Here is a 23,638-nt window from a genome sequence, read left to right as displayed (position 1 = left end):
GATCCCCGTGTAGTTGACTCGTTCGGTTCTGGCTGAGTTTCCCCACCGGCGGGAAGGAGGACCCAGGCGGGAAGTGTCGGTGGACGCAGCCTCCAGGCTCTGCCCCTTGCGCGCGGGCCGCCCGCCCCCGGGTGACGCAGTTCCGGCGCGCTCGCGCTTGCCGTCGGGCTGGTCGCGCGGCGGTGACGCGGATGGCGGCGCCGCGCGCGCCTCCTCGGGCTGAGGGGACCATGAGAAGCCGGGTCAGGCCGCGCGCGCCTTCCTCAGGCTGAGGGGCCCACGCTCCGTCCTCGGCTGCACCTCTGTGGTTCATCGCTTTTCCGGGGTCCTGAGAAGGCGAGTCCGGCTGCGCGCGCGGCCCCGGCGTGAGGTGGAGGCATGGCCAGCGTCCCGCAGCTGGTGGACGACCTGTGTGAGGTCCTCCTGCCGGCCGTCAAGGCTCCCTCGGGCCCGCGCCGCGGGAGCCGCAGGAAGGTCAAGCGGGGCCTCAAGAGGGTGGCCTACGACGCCCTGTTCACGGGCCTCTTTCAGGAGGAGGGCCGCGGGCTGCAGCCCGGCCTCCCGAGGCTGCCGGTGAAGAACAGGATCCTCATGCTGTCCTTCGACCTTCGAGTGGGGGGCCTGGGCGCCGAGGCAGACCGCCTGGAGGAGCTGGTGGAGGGGCTGGAGGCCGCGCCGCGCCAGCCGCTGGAGGAGCTGGGCGCGGTCCTGGAGCTGCTGGTGCGGCTGGCGGGCAGCGGGCCCCCGCGAGTGCGGCGGCGCCGGCGGGGCGTCTTCCTGCACAGCCGGCCGGTCGGGAGAGCCCTTCCCTACGGCGGCTACGACTGCGCCGACTTGAGTGAGTTGGAGGCAGACGTGCGGTCGCTCATCTCCGGAGAGGAGTCTCTGTGTCAAGACCTGGTCCGCAAGACGCGGCAGGTGATGGAGGCGGCACCGGGCACCGGACTGCCCGCAGTCGGGCTCTTCTCGTACGGCGACCCCTGCGGGGGGAGGTTTGAAAGGGACACCCGCGTCTCGCTCTTCGGAGCCCTGGTGCACAGCCGCACGGCCGACTTGGACGTCCGCCTGGACCTGCCCCCGGTGCCGGACAGCGCAGACCTCTCCGGACTGGCCATCAAGGTAGAGTGTTTGCTTCCTGTTTTCGGCTCCTCGGGCTTGGGAAGCGCCTCGTTTGACCCTCCTTCCAGTGGGGCAAAGGGAGAACAGCCGTAGTCCAGCACTGGCGGTTGAGCTGTGGGGTGGGGATACTGGTGTGGACTCCCAGCGGCCCCCTCCCCGCAGGCGCGAGTCCCATGCCACTGTCTTCTCTGCCATTCAGTCATTTCTGTTGCCTTCCAGTTGATGTTTAAATTCCCTCGTGGCTCAGAGGGTAGAGAATCCACCTGCAGTGCAGGAGACTCGGTTTCAATCCCTGTGTCAGAAGATCCCCCCGTGGGAGAAGTATCCCACTCCAGTATTCTTGTGTGGAGAATTCTGTCCACAGAGGAGGGCTACAGCCCTTGGGGTTGCAAAGAGTCAGAGGCGGCTGGGCACGGCATTCCAGCTAAGTCACTTCAGTCCTGTCCGATTCTTTCCAATCCCTTTGGACTGTAGCTGACCAGGCTCCTCTTGTCCATGGAATTCTCCAGGCAAGAATACTGGAGTGGGTAGCCATTACCTTCTCCAGGGAATCCTCCCAACCCAGGGATCGAACCCTCATAGCTTACGTCTCCTGCACTGTCAGGCCGGTTCTACAGCATGGCATGCAAGATGAAGTAAGTCTGATTCCTCCCTGTGTACTCAAGTACTCAGTAGCCATAGGTGCCAAAAATCATGTCTCCTGGCTATTTGTGCAGTGTTATATGCTTTTTTCTGGATGAAGTGGGATTTTTCAGACCTTATTAATCATCCTTTGCCTTTGCATTTTGTAGCTTTGCTGAAAGGATGTGGTGTTATTATTCAGTTGTTCGTTTAGTGGGAGACATTTACATTGTTTCCAACCATAATGCTATAGCAAACACTTTGGGAGAAGTGAATTTTTCTATGTGATTTTTTTTATTTTGTGCTGGGTTCCCCAAAATGGAATTTCCAGATTAGAGACATGTTACGGAAAATGTCACTGTAAGTTATTTTGAGGCTCATAAGCCTCAATAAGCTTGTGTTGTGTGAAATTGGAAATTGATAATGAATAAATTTAATTTCTTAAATGACTCACTGGGGGCAAAAACATGGTGTAGTAACTTGTGTGCTTGAGAAAAAGAGAAGAAATGTTCTTCCGGGTCTTTCCCATAGAGTGAATGGGAGCGTGTGGAAGGGTTCCTGGAACTCTCCTCACACTGGGGTGGAATCCAGACACCATGCCGCAGGTGAAGTCCTTTTCTCACGGCCCAGGTCCCTCCGAGCGTGGATCAGTCGGAAGATGAAGGGTTCCAGTCAGCATCCAATCTGACTCCTGACTCCCAGTCTGAGCCGGGCATGACGCCAGACATTGACCTGTGGGACGCTGTGCTCACCTACGAGGCCAGCAAGCGGAGATGCTGGGAGCAAGTTGGATGGTTTGTGAGCCTTTGCCCTAAATGCAAACCCTGCTCCTACCCTGCCCTCCAGTGTGGCCTTTACTCAGCCTAGATTAGAGACTTGGAACTTTTAGTCAAGCTGTGTGCAAGTTGTCTGCCCTGAGGGTTGAGAGAACCACCAGGAGAAACCTATGGAAGTTCCCACTGAGCCAGTAATGGCTACTGCTCACGTCCGGGCCGTGACAGCTCCCGGTCGAGGTGGCAGGCTCTGTGGTTGGTGCTGGGCACGGGGTGCTGCTGAGGGAGTGCTTCTCACACCTGGGAGGCCTGAGGGTGGTGCTTCCCTGAGGGAAGCCCATCATTGCAGTGTTCCCTGATGGGTGCTCTGATGCCAGATCTTTCAGCCCGTGGCGTGCTGGTGTCTCGCAGCTTCCCAGAGTGGGGGTAGAGGACCTGTCTCCCACATGTTTGGGCACCTCTTCTCTGCTGACAGTTCTGGGGGATGCCAGCTTGGGGATCAGTGAGGGAGAGAGGTGGAGTCTGCAGGGAGCCGAGTGCCTTCTGACGCAGCCTTGGCTCCTGTGGGGTCTCCCTGGGACGAGCATGTGCTCGGGGTGTTATGTGGGCCCTGCTCCTACTGGAGGGGTTTCCTGGCATGTGCATCTTTCCCAGCGTGGATTCCCCCAGGCGGGGCCCCTCCCTGCTTCCCCAAACACCGTCGGCTCTGGTGGCTCTCTTGTCCTCCAGGAGCGTCCTTGCCCTATGACTTCCTGTTCGGTCTTCACCTGTCTTGTATGTACACAGCAGATCTAATCACCTGCTGGCTGCAAACCCCTCACAAGTCTGAACATGGCCATCAAGCAGCTACTACTTCCTTTTGTGAATATTCATTAGTGGATTTCATTTGCCAGTTCCTGATTTTCCAGGCTCAGTTTTTCAGATCGCTCTTCAGTAGGAGACACGATTGCTCAGCCGGTCAACGTTCTTGTCCCCTTTTGTGAATGCACTTAATCTCCTCAGTGTCCCCTGCAGCAGAGCTGGCCCCACAGCTCCAGAGTGAGGACCGCTGCTTGGTGTCCCTTCAAGGAGCATGGTGGCCAGCATGTCAGCCTGGCCCCTGCAGGAGACACTGGCCACCCTGCGGCTCTTCCACTGCCTCTTCTGTCGTAGCCAGATGCTCCTGCCCCTCTAAAGCCCGTTGCTCAGGTTCATTTGGAGGCTCTTGGGAATCTGTTGCAGTTGGATCCCAGCCACTTGCTAGTTTCTTGCCAGGAACTCTGACGAATGGGAAGTCAAGGGTTCCTTGGCAGCCACAGCCCTTGATTGTGAACTCTGCCCTTGCATGAGATCCCCAGAGGACCCCTGCCCCTATGCTTCACCCTGCCAGCCAGCTTGGGTCTCCCTGCTGCTGGCACCTCTGCATCTGTCACCCTTTCTGGGGAAGTGGTTTTGTGATGTTAAGGGCCAAGTTCTCGGTGGGGACAAGTGTGAATGCAGTGTTTCCTTCACGGGCTTTCCTCTCTCAACTCTCAGTCACCAAGGGGGTTGACCCCGGGAGAGTGGTCAGCGGCCGATGCCTGAGTGCTCGGTGGGGTGGCTCCCGCAGCACTGGAGCCTTGGGGGGTCCCTGGAGCTCCAGAGGCTCCTCCTCCCCTCCAGCTCTCCCTGCCCCGAGGAGCGCAGCCTGCTGTCGTGGCCTGGCTGGGCCCACCTGCTGGTCTGGACACTCAGGACTGGCCCACCCACTTTTGCCTGCCCGGCCATCCTCCGCTTGGCCAGCATCACCTTCCAGGGATGGAGATCGAAGTACGCTGCTCTGCCCGCCACCCCTCAGCCCTGCCCACTAGGTCAGCCCTCCCTTGCTGAGCCCAGAGCACCTGGCCCCTTTCTCCTCCTGTCTCCAGGCTTTCACGCAGGCCACTCCCGCCCCCCAGGGACACTGCTTTGGGCATGGCCTTGCTCCCCTGGCCTTGTCAGCATCTCCGTTCCCGCAGTCCCTTTAGGGCCCCTCTCCTGGGCGGCACATCTCACCTCCTCTCAGCGTGTGTCTCGTAGCGGCGCCGGCCCTGTGAGGCTGGGCTCATCCGCCTGACTGCTCTGGCCCCTGCTTTTGCTGAATGAGCGAAAGAGCGCGTTATGGTGCACTGTTCATCAAGAAGCATTTTTGGTTTTAGCAAGTTCTAAGATTTTTCCTGGGCTGCTTTTATTAAGAACCTACTTCCAGTGGACTTTAAAAAACAGCTCTCACGCTTTCAGTAGGAGTTGATGGTTTCCAAAGGAATACTTAAAAAATGGTGCTGTCTCTTTGGCCTCTTTTGAACAGTGTGACCAGGCTGGTAGACCCTGTTCTTGAACATCCTGCAGAAGCCCCATAGGGAGAGACCCTAGGGCAGGCAGGTGCCTGTTTTCTCCTAGAATTTCAGGGAACTTTTGGTTCTGTATGATCTTTGTGCTTTCTTGGGCAGAGAGTGATAAAATCCTATGACATGAAGTTTAACATCTTAACCCTTTTGAAGTTTGTATCAGTGGTGTTAAGCACGTTCATGTTAGGTGACCATCACCACCATCCTCTCCAGAACTTTTTCATCCTCCCAAACCGAGACAGTGTCTTCATCATACCCATCATACTCTCCACCACTCTCCTCCTGCCCCTGGCCTCCACCATCTCCTTTCTGTGACTGTGACTCTGGAGACCCCAGAGGAGGGGGTCATGCAGCACTTGTCCTTGTGCACGACTGGGTTAATCACTCAGCGTTACACCCTCAGGGTTCCTCTGTGTTGTAGCATCTGACACACTGTCAGAATTCCTTCCTCCTGAAGGCTGGATTAATGTTCCTCTGCGTGGACAGACCACATCTTTATCCAGCCGTCTACTGATGGACACTTGTGCGGTTGTGACTGCGCTGCTCAGGGCCTGCGTGTTGTCTCCCACGTAGAGGTCATCGCAAGCGAGCGAGTCCTCAGCCAGTGGGCTGCTGTGTGCCCTGTGGGCGCGGGCTGCATGGGGACACTTTCTGTGCAGTGCTGTCTGATGGGCCTGCTGGACGCAGACTGGGGGGCAATGGGGAGTCTCACCTGGCCTTAGATATCTCAAGCTATTGAGTTGCTCTTTGTCCTGCCTCCTGCTTACCTCAGCTCGCTGCCCGCTCTGTCCCCACAGCCCCCCCGGCCACCGAGAGGAGCCCTACCTCACCGAGGCGGGAAGGGACGCCTTTGACAGATTCTGCCGGCTTCGCCAAGGGGAGCTACAGGTGCTGGGCGGGAGCCTCCTGCAGGCCCCACAGCCCATCCTGGTGAAGGAGTGTGAGCTGGTGAAGGACGCACTCAACGTCCTGATCGGAGTCGTGTCCACCACGTTCTCCCTCTGCCAGGTAAGGAGGTGAGGTGTGGCCAGGAAACTGTCTTGGCAGCCTCCCTGGGGATGGTCTTCTTGTTTCAGTTTTAAAAAGTGATTTTCCTCATATGAATGGAATCACGAAGTGTTTGTACTTTTGTGTCTGACTTATTTCATTCAGCATAATGACCTCAAGGGTCGTTCATGTTGTAGTCTGTGTCAGAATTTCCTTCCTTTTTAAGCCTAGAAAGTATTCTACACATATGTTGTTGTTCAGTCATTAAGTCATGTCCGACTCTTTGCGACCCCATGGACTGCAGCATTCCAGGCTTCCCTGCTCTTCACCGTCCCCCGGTGTTTACTCAGATTCACGTCCGCTGAGTCAGTGATGCCATCTCACCAGCTTGTCCTCTGCCGCGCTTTTCTGCTTTTCCTCTCAGTCTTGCCCAGTGAGTTGGCTCTTGGCATCAGGAGGCCAAAGTATTGGAGCTTCAGCTTCAGTTATCAGTCCTTCCAATGAATATTCAGGGTCGATTTCCTTTAGGATGGACTGGTTTATTCTCCTTGCTGCCCAAGGGACTCTCGAGTCTTCTCCAGCACCACAGTTTGAAGGCATCAGTTCTTTGGCCCTTAGCCTTTTTTATTGTTCAGCTTCTATATCCATCAATGACTGCTGGAAAAACCACAGCTTTGACTCTATGGACCTTTGTCGGCAAAGTGATGTCCCTGCTTTTTAATACATTGTCTAGGTGTGTCATAGCTTTCCTTCCAAGGAGCAAGCATCTTTTAATTTAATGACTGCAGTCACCATCTGCATCTGCATTTTGGTGCCCAAGAAAAATAAAATCTGTCACTGCTTCTACTTTTTCTGCACCTATTTGCCATGAAGTAATGCCATAATCTTATTTTTTTGAATGTTCAGTTTTAAGCCAAGCTTTCACTCTTTTCTTTCACACTCATCAAGAGGCTCTTCAGTTCCTCTTCACTTTCTGCCATTAGAATGGTATCATCTGCATATATGAGGTTGTTGATATTTCTCCTGGCAGTCATGATTCCAGTTTGTACTTCATCCAGCCTGGCATTTTGCATGGTGTACTCTGCATACAAGTTAAATAATCAGGGTGACAATATACAGCCTTGACGTACTTCTTTCCTAGTTTTTTTTTTTGTTTTCTTTTTTTTTTCCTTGCAATGGGCTGAACTCCAAATGTTTCCCTTTCTAAACGAAAGCCAAGATAGGAATAAGGAGGAAAGGTTTGTACCTTTTCTTTGGCTATTATTAGCCCTACTGCTTTTAAGGCAGGTTCCATGAAGGCATAAGCTGCTAACAAATACTCTTTATCTATGTGCACTAGCAGTATATCATCCATGTAATACAGAATATAAGCATCGGAGTATTTCGCCCGAGTTTCCTGCAATGCTGCTGCAACAAATTTCTGGCACAAGGTCGGGCTATTAGCCATACCCTGTGGCAAAACCTTCCAATGATACCTACGCATTGGTTGGGAAAAATTAACAGAAGGAACACTAAAAGCAAATCGAGGGCAATCTTGAGGTGCTAGGGGAATAGTATAGAAGCAGTCCTTTAAATCTAAGATTATTATGTGGGCGTTCCTAGGAATAGCCATGGGAGAAGGCAATCCTGGTTGTAAAGTTCCCATGACTTCCATAGTTTCATTAACCTTTCGCAGATCCTGCAAAAGCCTCCATTTCCCAGATTTTTTCTTAATAACAAAAATGGGCGAATTCCAAGGTGAATTAGACTGTTCAATATGTTCCAATTCCAACTGTTCCTGCACCAGTTGTTGGCCACTGATCAACCCACACAGGCTCCTCAGACTTCCAAGTAATAGGATCTGTGTGAATTACAGGAGGATCAGAGTTCCCTTCTAAAAATACCCAAGTCCACTTTTATCAGGCAATCTCCTAGGCTGGATGGGTATAACATTTCCCTGGTTATATTTCCCAAGCCCAGAAGTAGGAAGAAGTCCCTGATCCAAGAGTTGATTGCTAACCTGTTCACTGGGGCTGTACAGGTATACTCCCATATGAGTCATAACGTCTCGTCCCCACAAATTTACAGGGAGGTTTAATGTTTAAGGTCTAATGTCCCCTTCGTGAGCCTCAAGGTCAGCCCAGTGTAACAGCTCTGTACCTGCTCAGGGTCACTAGTCTGACCAGTTCCTCGCAATGCTGGTATCGCCATCTGCTTAGGCCGTCCTCGGGGCCAGTGTCTCTCGGCAACAACAGAAACATCAGCCCCTGTGTCCAAAATGCCTGTGAACAACTTTCCATTTATTCTTAACGTGAACTCAGGACGATTATTAGTTATTGCCTGGACCCAGTAGGCGTCAGAGGATCCGAAGGCACCTTCCCTTCTCCTGGAAGCCAATGCTTTTCCTGTCTGCACTGCAGGGACCAATATCAATTGAGCTATACGCTGTCCGCTAGCTATGGTGGTAATGCATTGCGGGGAATGGGCCATAATTTTGATTTCTCCTGTATAGTCAGCATCAATTACTCCAGGAGCTATGAGCAGCCCTTTTATGGCAGAGCTACTACGTCTGAGCAAAAGGCCCACGGTTCCATCAGGTAAAAGGCCGTATACCCCAGTGGGCAGAGCTTGCATTCCCATTTCGGGAGTTAATACTGTGTAGGAGGAGGAGCAGTGGTCCAAGCCTGCGCTCCCTGAGGTGGCTCTGAACAAGTCTGTGACTCACCTTCTACCATCTGATTTCCCTGGATTGCCCCATAACATTGTTTCGGGGCCAGGGGCTGGCCCCTCACCCAGTTTCCTGACTGTGAGGGAAGTGGGTTGCCCTGGACATCAATTTTGGATTTACAGTCTTTTGCCCAATGTCTTCCTTTTTTACATCTAGGGCATAAATTAGGAGTTTTAATATTCCCCAAATAGGCTCGTTGAGGGCAAAAGGCGGCACGATGTCTGGGCTGGTCACAAACAAAACAGCCAGCATTTCCTCTACTAGGTAATCCTCATTTATTTTTCATTTGCTGGAGATATAATACTTCTTTTATGCTTTTACCTTGTAAAGCTGCAGCCAGGGTAATACCCTGCATATAGGAAGGTCCAATATCAGCACATACACGAATGTAGTCTGATAGGCCCCCCTTTTTTCTGTACGGTCTAAGCGCAGCCTGACAGGCAGAATTTGCATTTTCATAGGCTAACTGTTTAGTAAGCACCATTCCAGCCTGCTCATCAGTCATAATCTTACCTACTGCTTCAAGAAGATGAACCACAAAATCTTGATATGGTTCATCAGGCCCCTGACGAATTTTTGAAAAAGATCCTCAGTCTTATTACTAGAGCAAGGGAGCTTTTTCCAAGCCTGCCCCACGTTGGGCGCCACTTGCCGGGCCAGCCGGAAGATTTCAGTGAGCAACACGATGCGTTCCTTTAGGCTAAGAAATAAAGACAGAACAGATGGGGTCGAGAGGATCGCTGCAGTCAGCCTCTTTCCTAGTTTTGAACCAGTCTGTTTTTCCATGTTAGGTTCTAACTGTTGCTTCTTGACCTGCATACAGGTTTCTTAGGAGACAGGTAAGGTGGTCTGATACTCCCATCTCTTTAGGAATTTTCCACAGTTTTTTATGATCCACACAGTCAAAGGCTTTAGTGTAGTCAATGAAGCAGAAGTAGATGTTTTTCTGGAACTTTCTTGCTTTTCTATGATCCAGTGTATGTTGGCGATTTGCTCTCTCGTTCCTCTCCCTTTTCTAAACCCAGCTTGTACCTCTGGAAGTTCTCAGTTCACATATGTCTGAAGCCTCACTTGAAGGATTTTGAGCACAACCTTACCAGCACGCAAAGTTAGCACAATTATATGGCAGTTTGAACATTCTTTGGCATTGCCTTTCTTTGGAATTGGAATGAAAACTGACATTTTCCAGTGCTGTGGTCACTGCTGAGTTTTCCAAATTTGTTGACATATTGAGTGCAGCACTTTGACAGCATCATCTTTTAAGATTTGAAATAGCTCAGCTAGAATTTTGTCACCTGCAATAGCTTTGTTAGTAGTGATGCTTTCTAAGGCCCATTTGACTTCAGGCTTCAAGATGTCAGACTCTAGGTGAGTGACCACACCACTGTGGTTACCTGGGTCATTAAGACCTTTTTTGTGCAGTTTTTCAGTGTATTCTTGCCACCTCTTTTTAATCTCGTCTGCTTCTGTTAGGTCTTTACACTTCTGTCCTTAATTGTGCCCATCCTTGCGTGAAATGTTCACTTGACATCTCCAGTTTTCTTGAGGAGATCTCTAGTCTTTCCCAATCTATTGTTTTCCTCTACTTATTTGCACTGTTCATTTAAGAAACCGTTCTTACTTCTGCTCACTATTCTCTGGAACTTTGCATTCAGTTGGGTGTGTCTTTCCCTCTCTCCCTTGCTATGTGTATAAAGACCACATTTTGTTAGCCAGCTGATGGACGCTCTGGTGGATCTCGCCTTCTGTCTGTTTTGAGTAGTGTGTTGTGAACAGGGGTGCCTTCAGCTCTTCAGGGTGTGTTCCTGGGGGTGGACTTTCCGGGTCCTGTGCTGCTTCTCTTTGGTTTGTTTATTTGGCTGCACCGGGTCTGTGGTGGCACACGGGATCTTTAGTTGTGGCATGCAGGCCCTTTTAGTTGCAGCACGTGGGATCTAGTTCCTGACCAGGGGTCGAACCTGGGCCCCTGCATTGTGGTATGGAGTCTTTAGCCACTGGACCACCAAGGAAATCCCAGTAATTCTGTTAACTTCCTGAGAAGCCAACAACTATTTTTCACCATGGCTGTACCCTTACACTCCCTCCAGCAGTGTGTATTATTCTAGGGTTCCAGTTTTCTACATCCTCACCAATATCTGTTATCCCCCCACTCCTTTTTTGGTAAATAATAGCTGTCCCAGTGGGTGTGAAGTGGTGTCTCATTATAGTTTTTTCCCCAAAAATTGAAATGCTTAATTTTTTAATTGGAGGATGGTTGCTTTTCGGTGTTGTGTTGGTTTCTGCCACGCAACAATGAGAATCAATCATGACTCTGTGTGTGTGTGTGTATCCCTTCCCTATTAAGTCTTCCTGCCACCCCCGTGTGTGTGCGTGTGTATCCCTATTAAGTCTCTGTGTGTGTGTGTGTGTGTGTGTGTGTGTGTGTGTGTATCCCTTCCCTATTGTCTCCGTGTGTGTGTGTGTGTGTGTGTCCCGTGTGTGTGTGTGTGTGTGTAACTTCCCTTTGGGGTGTGTGTGTGTGTGTGTGTGTGTGTGTGTGTGTGTATCCCTTCCCTATTAAGTCTCCCTGCCACCCCCGTGTGTGTGTGTGTGTGTGTGTGTATCCCTTCCCTATTAAGTCTCCGTGTGTGTGTGTGTATGTGTGTGTGTGTGTGTGTGTGTGTGTGTGTATCCCTTCCCTATTAAGTCTCCGTGTGTGTGTGTGTATGTGTGTGTGTGTGTGTGTGTGTGTGTATCCCTTCCCTATTAAGTCTCCGTGTGTGTGTGTGTGTGTAACTTCCCTTTGGGGGTGTGTGTGTGTGTGTGTGTGTGTGTAATTTCCCTTTGGGGTGTGTCTGTGTGTGTGTGTGTCTGTGTGTGTCTGTGTGTGTCTGTGTGTGTGTGTGTGTGTCCCTTCCCTATTAAGTCTCCGTGTGTGTGTGTGTGTGTGTGTGTGTGTGTATCCCTTCCCTATTAAGTCTCCGTGTGTGTGTGTGTGTGTGTGTCCCGTGTGTGTGTGTGTGTGTAACTTCCCTTTGGGGTGTGTGTGTGTGTGTGTGTGTGTGTGTAACTTCCCTTTGGGGTGTGTGTCTGTGTGTGTCTGTGTGTGTGTGTGTGTCTGTGTGTGTCCCTTCCCTATTAACTCTCCCCGCCACCCCTCACCACCAGTCCCCCCACCCAGGTCAGAGAGCATCAGGCGGGGCTCCATGTGTAATACAGCAGCTTCCCACTGTTCTGTCCTGCGTGCTCAGTCATGTCTGACTCTCTGAGACCCATGGACTGTAACCTGCCAGGCTCCACTGTCCATGGGATTTCCCAGGCAAGAATAGTGGAGGGGGTTGCCATCTCCTCCGCCAGGGGATCTTCCCCACCCAGGGACTGAGCCCACGTCTCTGGCGTCTCCTGCAGTGGCAGGTGAATTCTTCACCACTAACGCCACCCACTAGATCTGCTTTATACCTGGCAGTGTATGCATGTCTCATACAATTTAGATTTGCATTTCCATCATGAGTACTGCTCCTGAGCACTTTTTCATTTGTATATCTTTTTTGGAAGAAAGTCTATTCTAGTCCTTTGCCTTTTTTTTTTTGGTCAGAGAACAGAAATGTGTTTTCCCACTGTTCTGGATGCTGGCGGTACAAGGGTGATGTGCTCACAGAGTGAGTGTCTCCTCAGCCTGCAGACCACTGCCTCCTACTGTGCTGCCACCTGCCCTGTGCCCGTCTTTGGGTTGGGCTCTTGAGCTGTAGGAGTTCTTTATGCATTCTGAATATTAATCCCTTACCAGATACATGATTTGCCAATATTTTTTTCTCATTCTGTTAGTTGTCTTTTCACACTCTTGATAGTATGCTTTGAAGTACAAAGTTTAATTTTGATGAAGTCCAATTTATTTTCTTCCTTTTGTTGCCTATACTTTTGGTGTCATATTTAAGAAATCTCCAAATCCAAGGCCTCTATGTTTCCATGTTTTCATCCAAGAGTTTCATGGTGTTGAATTTATTCTTTTTAAAATAATTTCATTTATTTATTTATTTTTGGCTGCACTGGGTCTTCATTGCTCTGCTCAGGCTTTCTCTGGTTGCAGCGAGCAGGGCCTACTCTTCACTGTGGTGCTCCGACTCCTCACTGCGGTGGCCTCTCTTGTTGCAGAGCATGGGCTCCAGGCGCGTGGGCTTCAGCAGTTGTGGCCTCAGTGGTCATGGCCTCAGTGGTGGTGGCCTCGGCAGTTGTGGCTCTCGGAAGTCGTGGCCTCGGCGGTCGTGGGTCTCAGGCTCCAGAACACAGGCTCAGCTGTGGTGCTGCGTGGCTCAGTTGCTCCTCCATGTGTGGGATCTTCCTGGACCAGGGGTTGGACCCTGCACCCTGTACCGGCAGGTGGATTCTTATCCACTGCGCCACCGTGAAGTCCCATAGTGTTAGCTTTACAGTTTAGATATTTGATCTGTTTTGAGTTCATTTTGCATTTGGTGCGGCTTTAATCTTTTGCATGTAGATATTCTGTTTACCCAGCACCGTTTGTTGAAAAGATTTCCTTTAGGATTGAATTGATTTCTGTCGAATGCTTTTTTTGCATCAGCTGAGATGATCATATGTATAATTTTTTTCCTTCATTCTATTAATGTGGTGTCTTACATTGATTTTTGTATGTTGAACTACCCTTGCATTCCTGAGATAAAACCCACTTGGTCATAGTGTATAACTCTTTAACATGATGCTAGATTCAGTTTGTTAATATCGTCTCAAAGATTTTTGTATCTGTGTTCATAAGGGATGTTGGACTATAGTCTTTCCTTGTAATGTCTGTATCTTGCTTTGGCATCAGGACAATATTGACCTCTTAGAATTAGGAAGTGTTCCACTTTAAGTTTTGGAAGAGTTTAATAACAACTGATGTTCTTTAATTGGTAGAATTTACCAGTGAAGCCATCTGGTGTTGGACTTCTCTTTTTTGGGTTTTTGTTTTGTTTTCTTTAAATCTTGAAATTCACGTGACATTAACATGTCATGTCATGTCAGTGGCAGCCTGCTGGCAGAAGGCTTTCTGTCTCCTGTGCCCTCCCTGTGTGTCTGGGTTTGGGGCGCCTGGCCTCGGGGTGCTCAGGACAGTGCCGAGTTTGGGTGCCTGGGTGGAATGGGAGGCAGCCCCATCCCAGTGACCTCCCTTTTGTCCTGTCCAGCCAGCTCAGGCCTTCACGGTGAAGCGGGGTGTCCATGTCTCAGGAGCATCCCCCGAGAGCATCAGCAGCCTCCTCTCCGAGGTGGCGGAGTGCGGGACCCACTACGCGCGCCTCAGCCACTTCTCCCTGCAGCCCGTGCTGGACTCCTCCTGCAGCAAGGGCCTCGTGTTCCAGGTGCGGCCCCGCTTCACGCTGCTGCGGGACCCCGCCGCTGTACGCAGGCCTGCCCCGGGGCCTCTGAGCCAGACCGTGCTCCCCTCAGTGACGTCAGAGTCTGTCAATGGCCCTTTGGGAATGGTGGCCAGGGACCACGTCTTGCCTGGCCTATCACTGCATGGAAAACTGGGTGGATGTGTTGGGGCCGTGAGACTGTGGGAGGCAGCTGTGCCGGGGCCGGGGCCGGGGCCGGCCTGTGGTGTGGAGGGAGCACGTGCTGCCTGGTCCTCCTGGCGCGGGACTGAACCAGGTCTACCTGAAAGCCTTGTCGTCGGTGCCCGCTGGGCAGGCCCCCAGGACAGTGGGCAGCTGTGGGGGGCGTGTGGCCTGAGGGAGAGCGCAGGCACTGGGCTGGGCCCTCTGCACTCGGGCATCGCAGCAGGGCTGCTGGGGTGATGTGACGAGGTTCAGATTCTAGGATGGGCCTGAGCGGGGCTGGGAGGGCGGAGGGAAACCCAGACAGGACTGCCGTGCTGACTGTCAGGGATGGAGGGCAGGACAGCGGTCTCCTGGGTGCCTGACGTTTGCTCTGGAGCGCTCCAGCAAGCTCCTGGAAGTATGTGAGCTGCACTGGGGCCATGCTCCCGGGCACTGCCCCGGACACCAGTGTCCCCAGGACCCCAGTGGCCTGAGCAGCCAGAGACCCTCTGGGAGTTGGGGTCTGTGCGCACAGCCCAGCTGCCCAGGATCTGCAAGGTCCAGATTCCTGGTGCAGCTGGCCCAGGGGGGCTTGCAGTGGGCTTGGGCTTCTGGCTGGGCTGGGTGTCCGCATGTGACCCAGATGCCCATTCCTTGGAAAATGGAGTCTGAAGCTTGGGGGTGGAGGCCCAACTTTCCCGCACCCAGGTTGTTCTCGTTCTGAGCTTCCAGCCCCCTGCCCCACAGGCCTTCACCAGCGGCCTGAGGCGGTACCTGCAGTACTACCGTGCTTGCGTGCTCTCCACCCCGCCCACCCTGAGCCTCCTCACCATTGGCTTTCTCTTCAAGAAGCTGGGCCGGCAGCTCAGGTGAGCCTCGGCGTGCGATCTGGTGGCTGGTGAGGCAGGCATGGGTCATGCCGGGTGGTGGGCGGCCTCCTGGTGGGCGTCTGAATGACCCTTGACCCAGCTGAGTTTGTGAGGCCCAACCCAGGATCAGGGCTTCTGCCTGACAGGCACACAGGGTCCCTACAGACAGACCTGGTGCCTGCCAGTGAACATGGGCAGACTGCCTGCTTGCAGGTGCCATCTGGAAAAGGGAGAGTGGAGGACTAGGAGTTAGGGGGTGGGTTCAGTGGAGAGGAGTTCCTGCAGGCAGAGGAGAGGAGTGTGGAGGCCCCGGGGCTGGAGAAGGGGCGCTGGGGGGTGGGAAGGCTGAGCCTGGAGGTGTCTGGAGGGCGCGATGGGAGCACAGCCTGGAATGGGATGGCGAGATGGGGGGCCCAAGGGGACTTGGTAGCCATTCAGGATGGTGGAGGTGGTGACCTGGGGGAGGTGGTGGGTGCAGGAGGGCGTCTTGAGGGAGAGCGGCAGGAGTGGGGAAGGGTTGTGGACTCAGAGTCTTGGCCAGACCTGGGAAGGAGGTGGGGATGCATGGGGTCCCTGGGAGGGGTCTGACAGGAAGCTCAAAGCTGAGCTGCTTGAGGTGCAGGCAGTTTTAAAGCTGGACCATGTGGACGGCAGGGGAGGGCCTGGGTTCTCTGCTCACCTGGCCTCCCTGCATCTGTGTGCAGGTACCTGGCTGAGCTCTGCGGTGTCGGCGCCGCGCCCCCCGGCTCTGGTGGAGGAGAGCCCAGGGCTGCCTTCCCCACGGTGAGGGCTGGTGGGCTCCAGGGAGAGCAGGGCTCTCCTTGCTGCGTGTGGTGTAGCTGAGCCCCCCTTGCTGTCTGCAGGGCGTGAAGCTGCTCTCCTACCTCTACCAGGAGGCCCTGGATAACTGCAGCAACGAGCACTACCCGGTGTTGCTGTCTCTGCTCAAGACCAGCTGCGAGCCCTACACGCGGTGGGGCGGGGCGGGGCGGCTCCGGGGGCGGGGCGGGGCCACGCAGAGCGCAGCCGTGGAGGGGCAGGATAGGTGGGCTTGGACTGCCGCTCCGCCACTCCCAGGGCGGAGCTCTCTACCCTGTGGAAGTCACTTCTAGCTCACCTCCCCCTTTCCACGCATGCGCAGGTTCATCCACGACTGGGTGTACAGTGGGGTCTTCAGAGATGTTTACGGCGAGTTCATGATCCAGGTGAACCCCGAGTACTTGGGCTTCAGAGGTAGGTGGGGGCTGCTGCCGGGCGGGGATGCCGCCATCGGCTGGGTCAGGGCCGCGCTGGTCGCAGGCCTGAGCGAGCTGTCCCACACGCAGACAGGTTCTACTGGACCCACGGCTACGTGCTTATTTCCAAAGAGGCGGAGGACTGCGTCCCTGTCTTCCTGAGCCACATCGCCCACGACGTGTACGTCTGCGGGAAGACCATCAACCTGCTGAAGCTCTGCTGCCCCCGGGTGAGGGGCGAGCGGTTGGCCTCCGCCAGCCCCACGCTGCCAGCCCATCTGCCCTCAGCCCGGGTCCATAGTGTTCTAGCCAGGGTGGGGTGACCTCAACCTCAGTCCCCTTGAGAGTTTCATGAGTGGCTCTGTTGAGTTTCTCGTGTTCCTTCAAAGATGGGAGGAAAACTGAAGGCCTTTCAGAGGCCAAAAGGGCAGTGGGCCCCCCCCCACCCCCACCTTGGAAACCGTCCTAGAGGGACGGGAAGGGCTGTGTCCGTAGGAGGATGGACCCAGGAGTCCTGTGAGGAGTCCCAGGATTCGGCTGTGCTCTGGAGCAGAGCCCTGAGCTGGTGTCCATGCAGCCAAGGCCCCTGGAAGATGGCCAGTGGCAGTGGGTGGGATGGGCGGCCCCTGCAGGAGGTGCTGTCTGGTGTCTGGACAGGCTGGCGGGTGTGGACTGGGGGCTCCTGGCAGTGCAACAGCCAGGTTCAGGCCAGAGCCGGGGGCAGCGGCCGGCCGAGTACAGGGCTGAGAGGAGCACGCTGGAGTGGCCAGGATGGGCTCAGGGTTGGCTAGGGGGGTCTCCAGTATCCATGAGCCCCAGCAGCCGCCCAGGTGTTGGCTCTGGGGGGCGGGGCTTCCATGGTGGGTGGGGCTACATGTGGGCTTGACTCGGGAGTGGGCTGGGCTGACTTCAGGGAGGCCTTGGGTATGTCTGGACCTTCCCTCCTTTTCTTGGAGCCTCACTTGTGGGAGCCAGTCCTGGCCTCTGCTGCAGGGCGGCCTGGCCCTGGGCAGAGACCCACACCTGCTGTTGTGGAGCTGTGGAGGGTGTAAGTGAGGAGCACAGTACTCCCGAGCAGGCTGTCCACGTGGGTCACACGCGGGAGGCAAGGTGGGCTGTGTCTGCGAGTCCCTGGGCTCACGTGCCCCCCCGCCCCCCGCCCCGCAGCACTACCTCTGCTGCTCCGATGTCCCAGTCCCGCGCATCTCCGTGATCTTCTCCCTCGAGGAGCTGAAGGACGTTGAGAAGGACTGCGCCATCTACGTGGGCCGCATGGAGAGGGTGGCGCGGCACAGCTCCGTCAGCAAGGAGGAGAAGGTGAGGGTGCCGCAGCCCGGCCTTCCCGGGCCCTCTCCTCCCCTCCTGGGGGCGGGCCGGGCGCCGGGCAGCCCCATCCTGGCCAGGCCGTGGCTCCAGGGCAGCAGGGCCTGAGGCTCCTGGCCTCAGTGGCTTCCTTGAGCCCCTGTCCTGCTCAGAAGGGTCAGGTGCACTGAGGCCCGAGCTTTGAGTGTCCTGTGCCCTGGGGAGGGGTTGATGCAAAGTCCTGGCACCTGTGGGCAGCAGGAAGCTGTGGGCGGGGCAGACCCCAGAGAACCAGTTGTGTGGAGGGGCGAGCCCTGGGCGTGCAGGGGGCTGGCCCCTGTGGGAGGCCCAGCCCAGCCTCCTCCAGGGTGGGCGGGAAGGCTGGGGTCTTGGCCCCGGATCGCTCTGAGAGAGGGTGTCGCCTGCCTGGGGACCAGCCTCACCGCCGTGCAGGACGGGCGTGGCACCCCCAGACCTGGTCAGCGCAGACCCCTCTCCCTGGCTGTCCTAGGGATGGTGGGGTGAAAGGTCAGACGTATCAGTTGCTGGTGGTCTTTTTCAGGAATTACGGATGGAAATTGCAAAGCAGGAATTAATTGTCCAGGCCCGGGAGGCGGCGTCCAGGGTCCTGCAGGCGCTCAGCGGTGCGTGTGGCTCGCCTGCCTCTCTGGGTCGGTGGCCACCTGCTGGGGCTTCTCACCACGGCCCCTGTCTTGTCGCAGATCGGCAGATGGCGGAGCGGATGGCCTCGGATGCCCGCAAGCGAGAGCAGTTCCAGAGGCTGAAGGAGCAGTTTGTGAAGGACCAGGAGGTGGGGGGGGCTGGCGGGGGGTGGGATGGGGGAGCGTGGGCTCGAGGGGTCAGCTTCACCAGCGGGGCCGCGCGGGGTGTTCTGCAGCGACGCCGGGCGGCCAGGCAGGAGGAGCTGGATGAGGACTTCAGCTATGCCCGCGAGCTCCGGGACCGGGAGAGGAGGCTGAGGGCCCTGGAGGAGCAGCTGGAGAGGAAGGCCAGGTGGGCGGCTGGGGGTGCCGTGCTGCGCCGGGTCAGCCTTCCTGGATGTCGTGGCTGGTTTGACCTTTGTGATGGTCGGTTACCTTTTGTCAGTATTTTGGCATCTTTCAGGAGTCTGTTCAGGCAGGAGGAGTAGCGGTCTGAACTTGTCTTCTTGCAGTTGCTCTGTGTGGACTGGGATCCAGGCTCGGTCCACATGCTGTGCTTGATCTCTTTGTTTCCTTTAAGTTAAACTGCCTCTGTTCCTTAAATTTGTCTTTAAACCTGTTAGTAAGTAGCCTGACTGAGACAGGGCTTTACCCAGCACGGCGTCCGGGAGTGTGTCTTGTGCTGTGACCTCCCTCCCTCCCTCCCTGCATTTCCTGCGAGCTGACAGCACAGCTGCCTCAGAAGGAGCCGCTCCCTTTCCTCGTCCCCCGGTCAGTGGTCCTGACCCCGGGGACTGTTCGTGGAGCTGTGACAGAGCCAGTCAGTGCTGAGTGCACATGTGTCTGTGTGCATTCATCCTGACTTGGGTGTGTACACATGCGTGTGTGAGTAGATGTTATTCTCTTGTTTACATGTGGAGGAAACTAGGTGTGGAGGGTGTGTCCCTGGCCTTTGGCAGCTGAATTAAAAATGGCTAGTCTGGGTTTGAAACCAGCTTTGTACTGGTGAGAGGGTCCCCATCGTTGGGTGTAACATGGCCAGCTTTGAATTAAGTGAGATGTTCCCGCTACCCCATGCCCTTCGCATCACCTCTCGGTGCTCTGGAGCTGGCACGGCAGCAGAAGAACCGCCAGCAGTGAGGGCCGAGGTCGCGCCTCCGAGAGGGTGTGGCCCCTTGGCCCACATCGACCCCTGTGCTTCAGGCTGTGGGGAGGCTTGTTCTGGGGTTTGCTCTGGGTGACTTCACTGTGCCTGCCCGCCAGGGGCTCCCATTTGGCGGGGAGGCAGAAAGACATGCCCAGTGACACCCTGCAGGTGTTGTGGGGGCTCCCAGGGGCCAGCTGCCCACCTGGGGAAGGTGCTCGGGGGTGGGCTTCCCGTTGGGGGCCCCCCGCATGGGGCACTGGCTGGACAGTGGGGTGACTGGCGACCCGTCCTGTCTGGGTGGCTGCAGGCAGGCACTGGTGGATCATTACAGCAAGTTGTCTGCAGAGGCGGCTCGTCGGGAGCAGAAGGCACTGTGGAAGGTCCGGAGGCACAGGCTGGCCAGCGCGCGGCTTCGTTTTCTCCTGGAAGATGAGAAGCGCGTTCAGGTGTTGCCACTTGTCACCCAGGAGCTCTTCCCTGGGCTCTCGGGGACTCAGGAGCCCTGAAGTCACACACAGACCCACTGTGTGCCCACTGCGGGGTTAGGGTGACACTCTCACTGGGTGCTCAGAGGGGCGTGACTGGCAGAGGCTGGGCTGCCCTCAAGTGACACGGGCGGTGTGGAAAGCCAACCAGGCTCTGGGCAGCTGCGTGAGCCCCGCTGTGTAGGTGCTCCCGCTCACGTCCTGCTGGTTCTGTTTCAGGGGATGCTAGAGGCCGCGGCCGAGGGGAGGCCCCTAGAGCAGCCGGCCGTCCTCCCTGGTGCCTGCTCCCAGACAAGTGCCCACTCTTGGGCAGGGGACCAGGTAGGACCCAGGCCATGGAGAGTGGGCTCTGAGTTGGCTGCCGCAGGACTGGCATGTGTCTCCACTGTCCCCTTTCATGGGCTTGAGTATTGGGTGTAGAACTGAACCTGGAGGACAGAAGCAGACACCAGGGGAACCCATGCACGCTTTTGTTTCAGGTCTCCTTTCTGGGCCCTGTGCCCCCAGATAGAGGCAGCAGCTGTGACCCCGGGTGTGAGGAGCCGCGGGAGGTGGCACTGGCCGGCCCTCATGGGCAGAGCACCCTCATGCCGCAGCCCCTCGAGTCTCCAGGTGCCGGGGCCTATGGTGTGGGGCCAGGGGCAGGCCTGCTGTGGGTGCAGGCAGAGGAGCCGGGGCCGTTCTCCGCGGGCCTCAGCCTCAGAGACTTCCTGCCCGTGGCCCAGGGGGCTGAGCCTGGGCTCAGCGGCTCGGCCCCTGTCCTGGAAGACGCACTGCAGACCATTGGCTCCGCCCTGCCTCCCATGGCTCCGTCCACAGCAGTGGACTCAGCACCTTTCGTGCCACAGGAGTATGACTTCAGAACCATCCTGAGGCCCGCTGTGGCTGCCCCAGGTTCTGCAGGGGCGCTCCAGACTGCAAGAGGCAGCCTGGGCAGCAGAGGGCAGCAGCTGCGGGAGGACACTCACGAGCCACTGGACACCTGTGGCCCGGACCCCCCACAGCACCCCTCCCCCCAGGAGGAGCGCTGTCCGGCCCTGGTGCAGGTCCTCGGGGCGGAGCCTGGCGTTCCCAGAGGGGGCTGTGTTTCTGGAGTGACCCCCTCCCGGCCACGGTGGAACATCCACGGACACGTGTCTGATGCCAGCATCCGGGTGGGGGAGAATGTGTGGGACGTGGTCCCCTCCCGGCCACGGTGGAATGTCCACGGACATGTATCTGATGCCAGCATCCGGGTGGGGGAGAATGTGTGGGATGTGGCCCCTTCCCGGCCACGGTGGAATGTCCATGGACACGTGTCTGACGCCAACATCCGGGTGGGGGAGAATGTGTGGGATGTGGCCCCCTCCCGGCCACGGTGGAGTGTCCATGGACACGTTTCTCAGTCCAGTGTGATGCTGGGGGTCCTCTCAGGGGAAGCAGAGCCCAATTTTCCCAGACCCCCATTGGGTCCCCCAGACTCCGGACCCCAGTTGGGCCTCAGCTCGGGAGCCCAGGAACACACACCGGAGCTGCCTGTGGAGACAGCTTCAGGCAGCTCCAGCACACAGGTGGCCGGTCCAGACCCTGGTTACAGGGAGAAGGGTGGCCCCCAGGCCTCACTGTCTGCTGAGGCTGCACCCGCTGCTCTGGGAGATGGCACCCTGAAAGAGCCAGGTCAGTGGGGCCCAGAGCTGTCCTGCCCCTGGGGGTGTCTGTGAGCCCAGGACAGGGCGGCCGGCAGGGGGGTGGGGGGTGGCGCTGCCCTGTTGCAGGCATTTGGTCCTGACCCCCTCTCCTGCCCATTTCTTCTGCTTAGACGTGGGGATGAGTGAGGACTCCAGGGACCTCTCTCTCGGCTCACAGGTCAGGGGTCGGGGGGGGGCGGTGCTGGGCCTTTCATGGGCAGGGAGGGCTCCGTCCTGGGACTGGGTGACGGGTGGGGGGGGTTGCTCTGCCTGCCTGCTTGCTTGTTCCTCTCCCATGAGGGAAGGAGGCAGGTTCCTTGAGGCTGGGTCGTCTTAGGAGGATGCAGATGTCCAGAGCAGCCCTGACCCTGGCGAGGCGGCGGCCCAGCGCTGGGACCGGGAGCAGGCCTACCTGGCGGGCCTGGCGGGGCAGTACCGCCTGGAGCAGTACCCGGACAGCTATGAGGCTATGTGTGAGTGGGTCGGCCACAGCAGGCAGGCAGAGGCAGCCTGGCCCCGTGTTCCTATCGTGTGACTGCAGTCTGTCACCCCGCAGCAGAGCCTCCCGTCGCCCGCCTCCTGCACCACGGGCTTCCCCGAGCCTTCGCCCTCCCCGAGGACACCGGGCTCCCATCAGATGCAGATGAGAGCGCTGTGCAGCTCTGCGAGCTGCTGCCGCTGCCTGTGCTCATGAAGCACTCCGTTACTGCCCCGCTGGCTGCCCAGTGAGCGCCCGCCTGCCCCGCCCCGCCCCGCCCCGCCCCGCCCCGCCCCGCCCCCTGACAGTAGTAACGCCAGGCCCCTCTCGCCAGCGTCTCCCTGGTGAACAAGGCTGTGGTCGACTACTTCTTCGTGGAGCTGAACCTCGGGGCGCACTTCGAGGCGCTGCGGCACTTTCTGCTGATGGAGGACGGGGAGTTCGCTCAGTCCCTCAGCGACCTGCTCTTCGAGAAGGTGAGCCCAGGTGGGCCAGGCGCCAGAGGGACGGCGGGCAGGCTCTGGACACTTTGGGACTCTCTGTCCTGTCCCTGCAGCTCGGGGCGGGGCAGACGCCCGGGGAGCTTCTCAGCCCCCTGGTGCTCAACTCGGTGCTGAGCAAGGCCCTGCAGTACAGCCTGCACGGCGACAGCCCGCACGCTGCCAACCTCTCCTTCGCCCTCAAGTTCCTGCCTGAGACGTTCGCCCCCAACGCCCCAGACGTGCTGAGCTGCCTGGAGCTCAGGTACAAGGTCAGCAGCGCCCCCTGGCGCGGGCGGTGGGGGTAGTCCCGGGACCCAGCTGTGCTGAGCCAGCCTCCCTGGCAGGTCGACTGGCCCCTCAACATCGTGGTCACCGAGGGCTGCCTGAGCAGGTACGGCGGCATCTTCTCCTTCCTGCTGCAACTGAAGCTCATGATGTGGACGCTCAAGGACATCTGCTTCCACCTCAAGCGCACAGGTGAGCCTGGTGGGCCCGAGGCACCCACGCTGCCCGCAGCTGTACTCACTCTGCACCCCCCCTCCCCCAGCGCGGGCGAGCCAGGCGGCCGGCTCGGTGCAGTTCCGCCAGCTGCAGCTCTTCAAGCACGAGATGCAGCACTTCGTCAAGGTCACCCAGGGCTACATCGCCAACCAGATCTTGCACGTCAGCTGGTGCGAGTTCCAGGCCAAGCTGGCCTCGGTGGGTGACCTGGAGGAGATCCAGCGCGCCCACGCCGAGTACCTGCACAAGGCAGTCTTCAGGTGAGGTGCGGGCCCGCGGCGCGGCCCCGGCTCGGGCGCACCCACCGCAGTCTTCACCTCCCCCCAGGGGCCTGCTGACCGAGAAGGCGGCGCCGGTCATGAACGTCATCCACAGTGTCTTCAGCCTGGTCCTCAAGTTTCGCAGCCAGCTCATCTCCCAGCCCTGGGGCCCGGCTGGCGGCCCGCGGGGCCCCGAGCACCCAAACTTCGCCCTCATGCAGCAGTCCTACAGCGCCTTCAAGTACTACTCCCATTTCCTCTTCAAAGGTGAGCACCCCAGGGGCGGGGGAGGGCTGGGGGCGGTGCTGAGCCGGCACTGAACCTGCGCCCCCCCCTCAGTGGTGAGCAAGCTGGTGAACCGCGGCTACCAGCCCCACCTAGAGGACTTCCTGCTGCGCATCAACTTCAACAACTACTACCAGGACGCCTGAGCCCCCGCTCGGCCGCAATAAACGTGTGCCTGCACTCCAGCCTCTGTCTCCGGG

The 23,638-nt window shown here is 56.9% G+C and overlaps 1 protein-coding gene across 2 annotated transcripts; it reads left to right on the top strand.

The window, feature by feature from the left end:
* The first annotated feature begins 169 nt into the window (after window positions 1-169).
* TUBGCP6 (tubulin gamma complex component 6) lies at window positions 170-23,618 on the top strand. 2 transcript variants are annotated; one of them, XM_065945750.1, is made up of 25 exons: window positions 170-1,119; window positions 2,371-2,534; window positions 5,656-5,866; window positions 13,712-13,885; window positions 14,813-14,934; window positions 15,639-15,717; window positions 15,798-15,907; window positions 16,076-16,167; window positions 16,260-16,399; window positions 17,337-17,486; window positions 18,034-18,115; window positions 18,194-18,282; window positions 18,370-18,485; window positions 19,588-19,726; window positions 19,985-20,086; window positions 20,245-21,421; window positions 21,564-21,610; window positions 21,770-21,905; window positions 21,989-22,157; window positions 22,245-22,386; window positions 22,467-22,661; window positions 22,737-22,869; window positions 22,940-23,153; window positions 23,221-23,420; window positions 23,493-23,618. In XM_065945750.1, exons 1-25 carry the CDS (start codon window positions 379-381, stop codon window positions 23,582-23,584), a joined length of 5,016 nt encoding a protein of 1,671 aa, XP_065801822.1. In that variant the 5' UTR covers window positions 170-378; the 3' UTR covers window positions 23,585-23,618. The 2 variants fall into 2 exon arrangements, 1 of the variants encoding a protein (XP_065801822.1); XR_010664447.1 differs by lacking the exons at window positions 23,221-23,420; window positions 23,493-23,618 and having other exon boundaries at window positions 22,467-22,654; window positions 22,940-23,076.
* The last annotated feature ends 20 nt before the right edge of the window (window positions 23,619-23,638 follow it).

The sequence above is a fragment of the Muntiacus reevesi genome, chromosome 1, assembly GCF_963930625.1.
Source record: "Muntiacus reevesi chromosome 1, mMunRee1.1, whole genome shotgun sequence".
Taxonomy (NCBI): domain Eukaryota; kingdom Metazoa; phylum Chordata; class Mammalia; order Artiodactyla; family Cervidae; genus Muntiacus; species Muntiacus reevesi.
Note: the sequence above shows the minus strand (reverse complement) of the source record. Positions and strands in the feature narration are given on the sequence as shown.

Bases quoted from the DNA above. Each gene is read 5' to 3' on its own strand.
- TUBGCP6 (XM_065945750.1), top strand. From the start codon at position 379: ATGGCCAGCGTCCCGCAGCTGGTGGACGACCTGTGTGAGGTCCTCCTG. The intron at 14,935-15,638 runs GTGAGCCTCGGC...ATCTGTGTGCAG, and splicing joins AAGCTGGGCCGGCAGCTCAG to GTACCTGGCTGAGCTCTGCG. The intron at 18,283-18,369 runs GTGGGGGGGGCT...GGTGTTCTGCAG, and splicing joins AGTTTGTGAAGGACCAGGAG to CGACGCCGGGCGGCCAGGCA.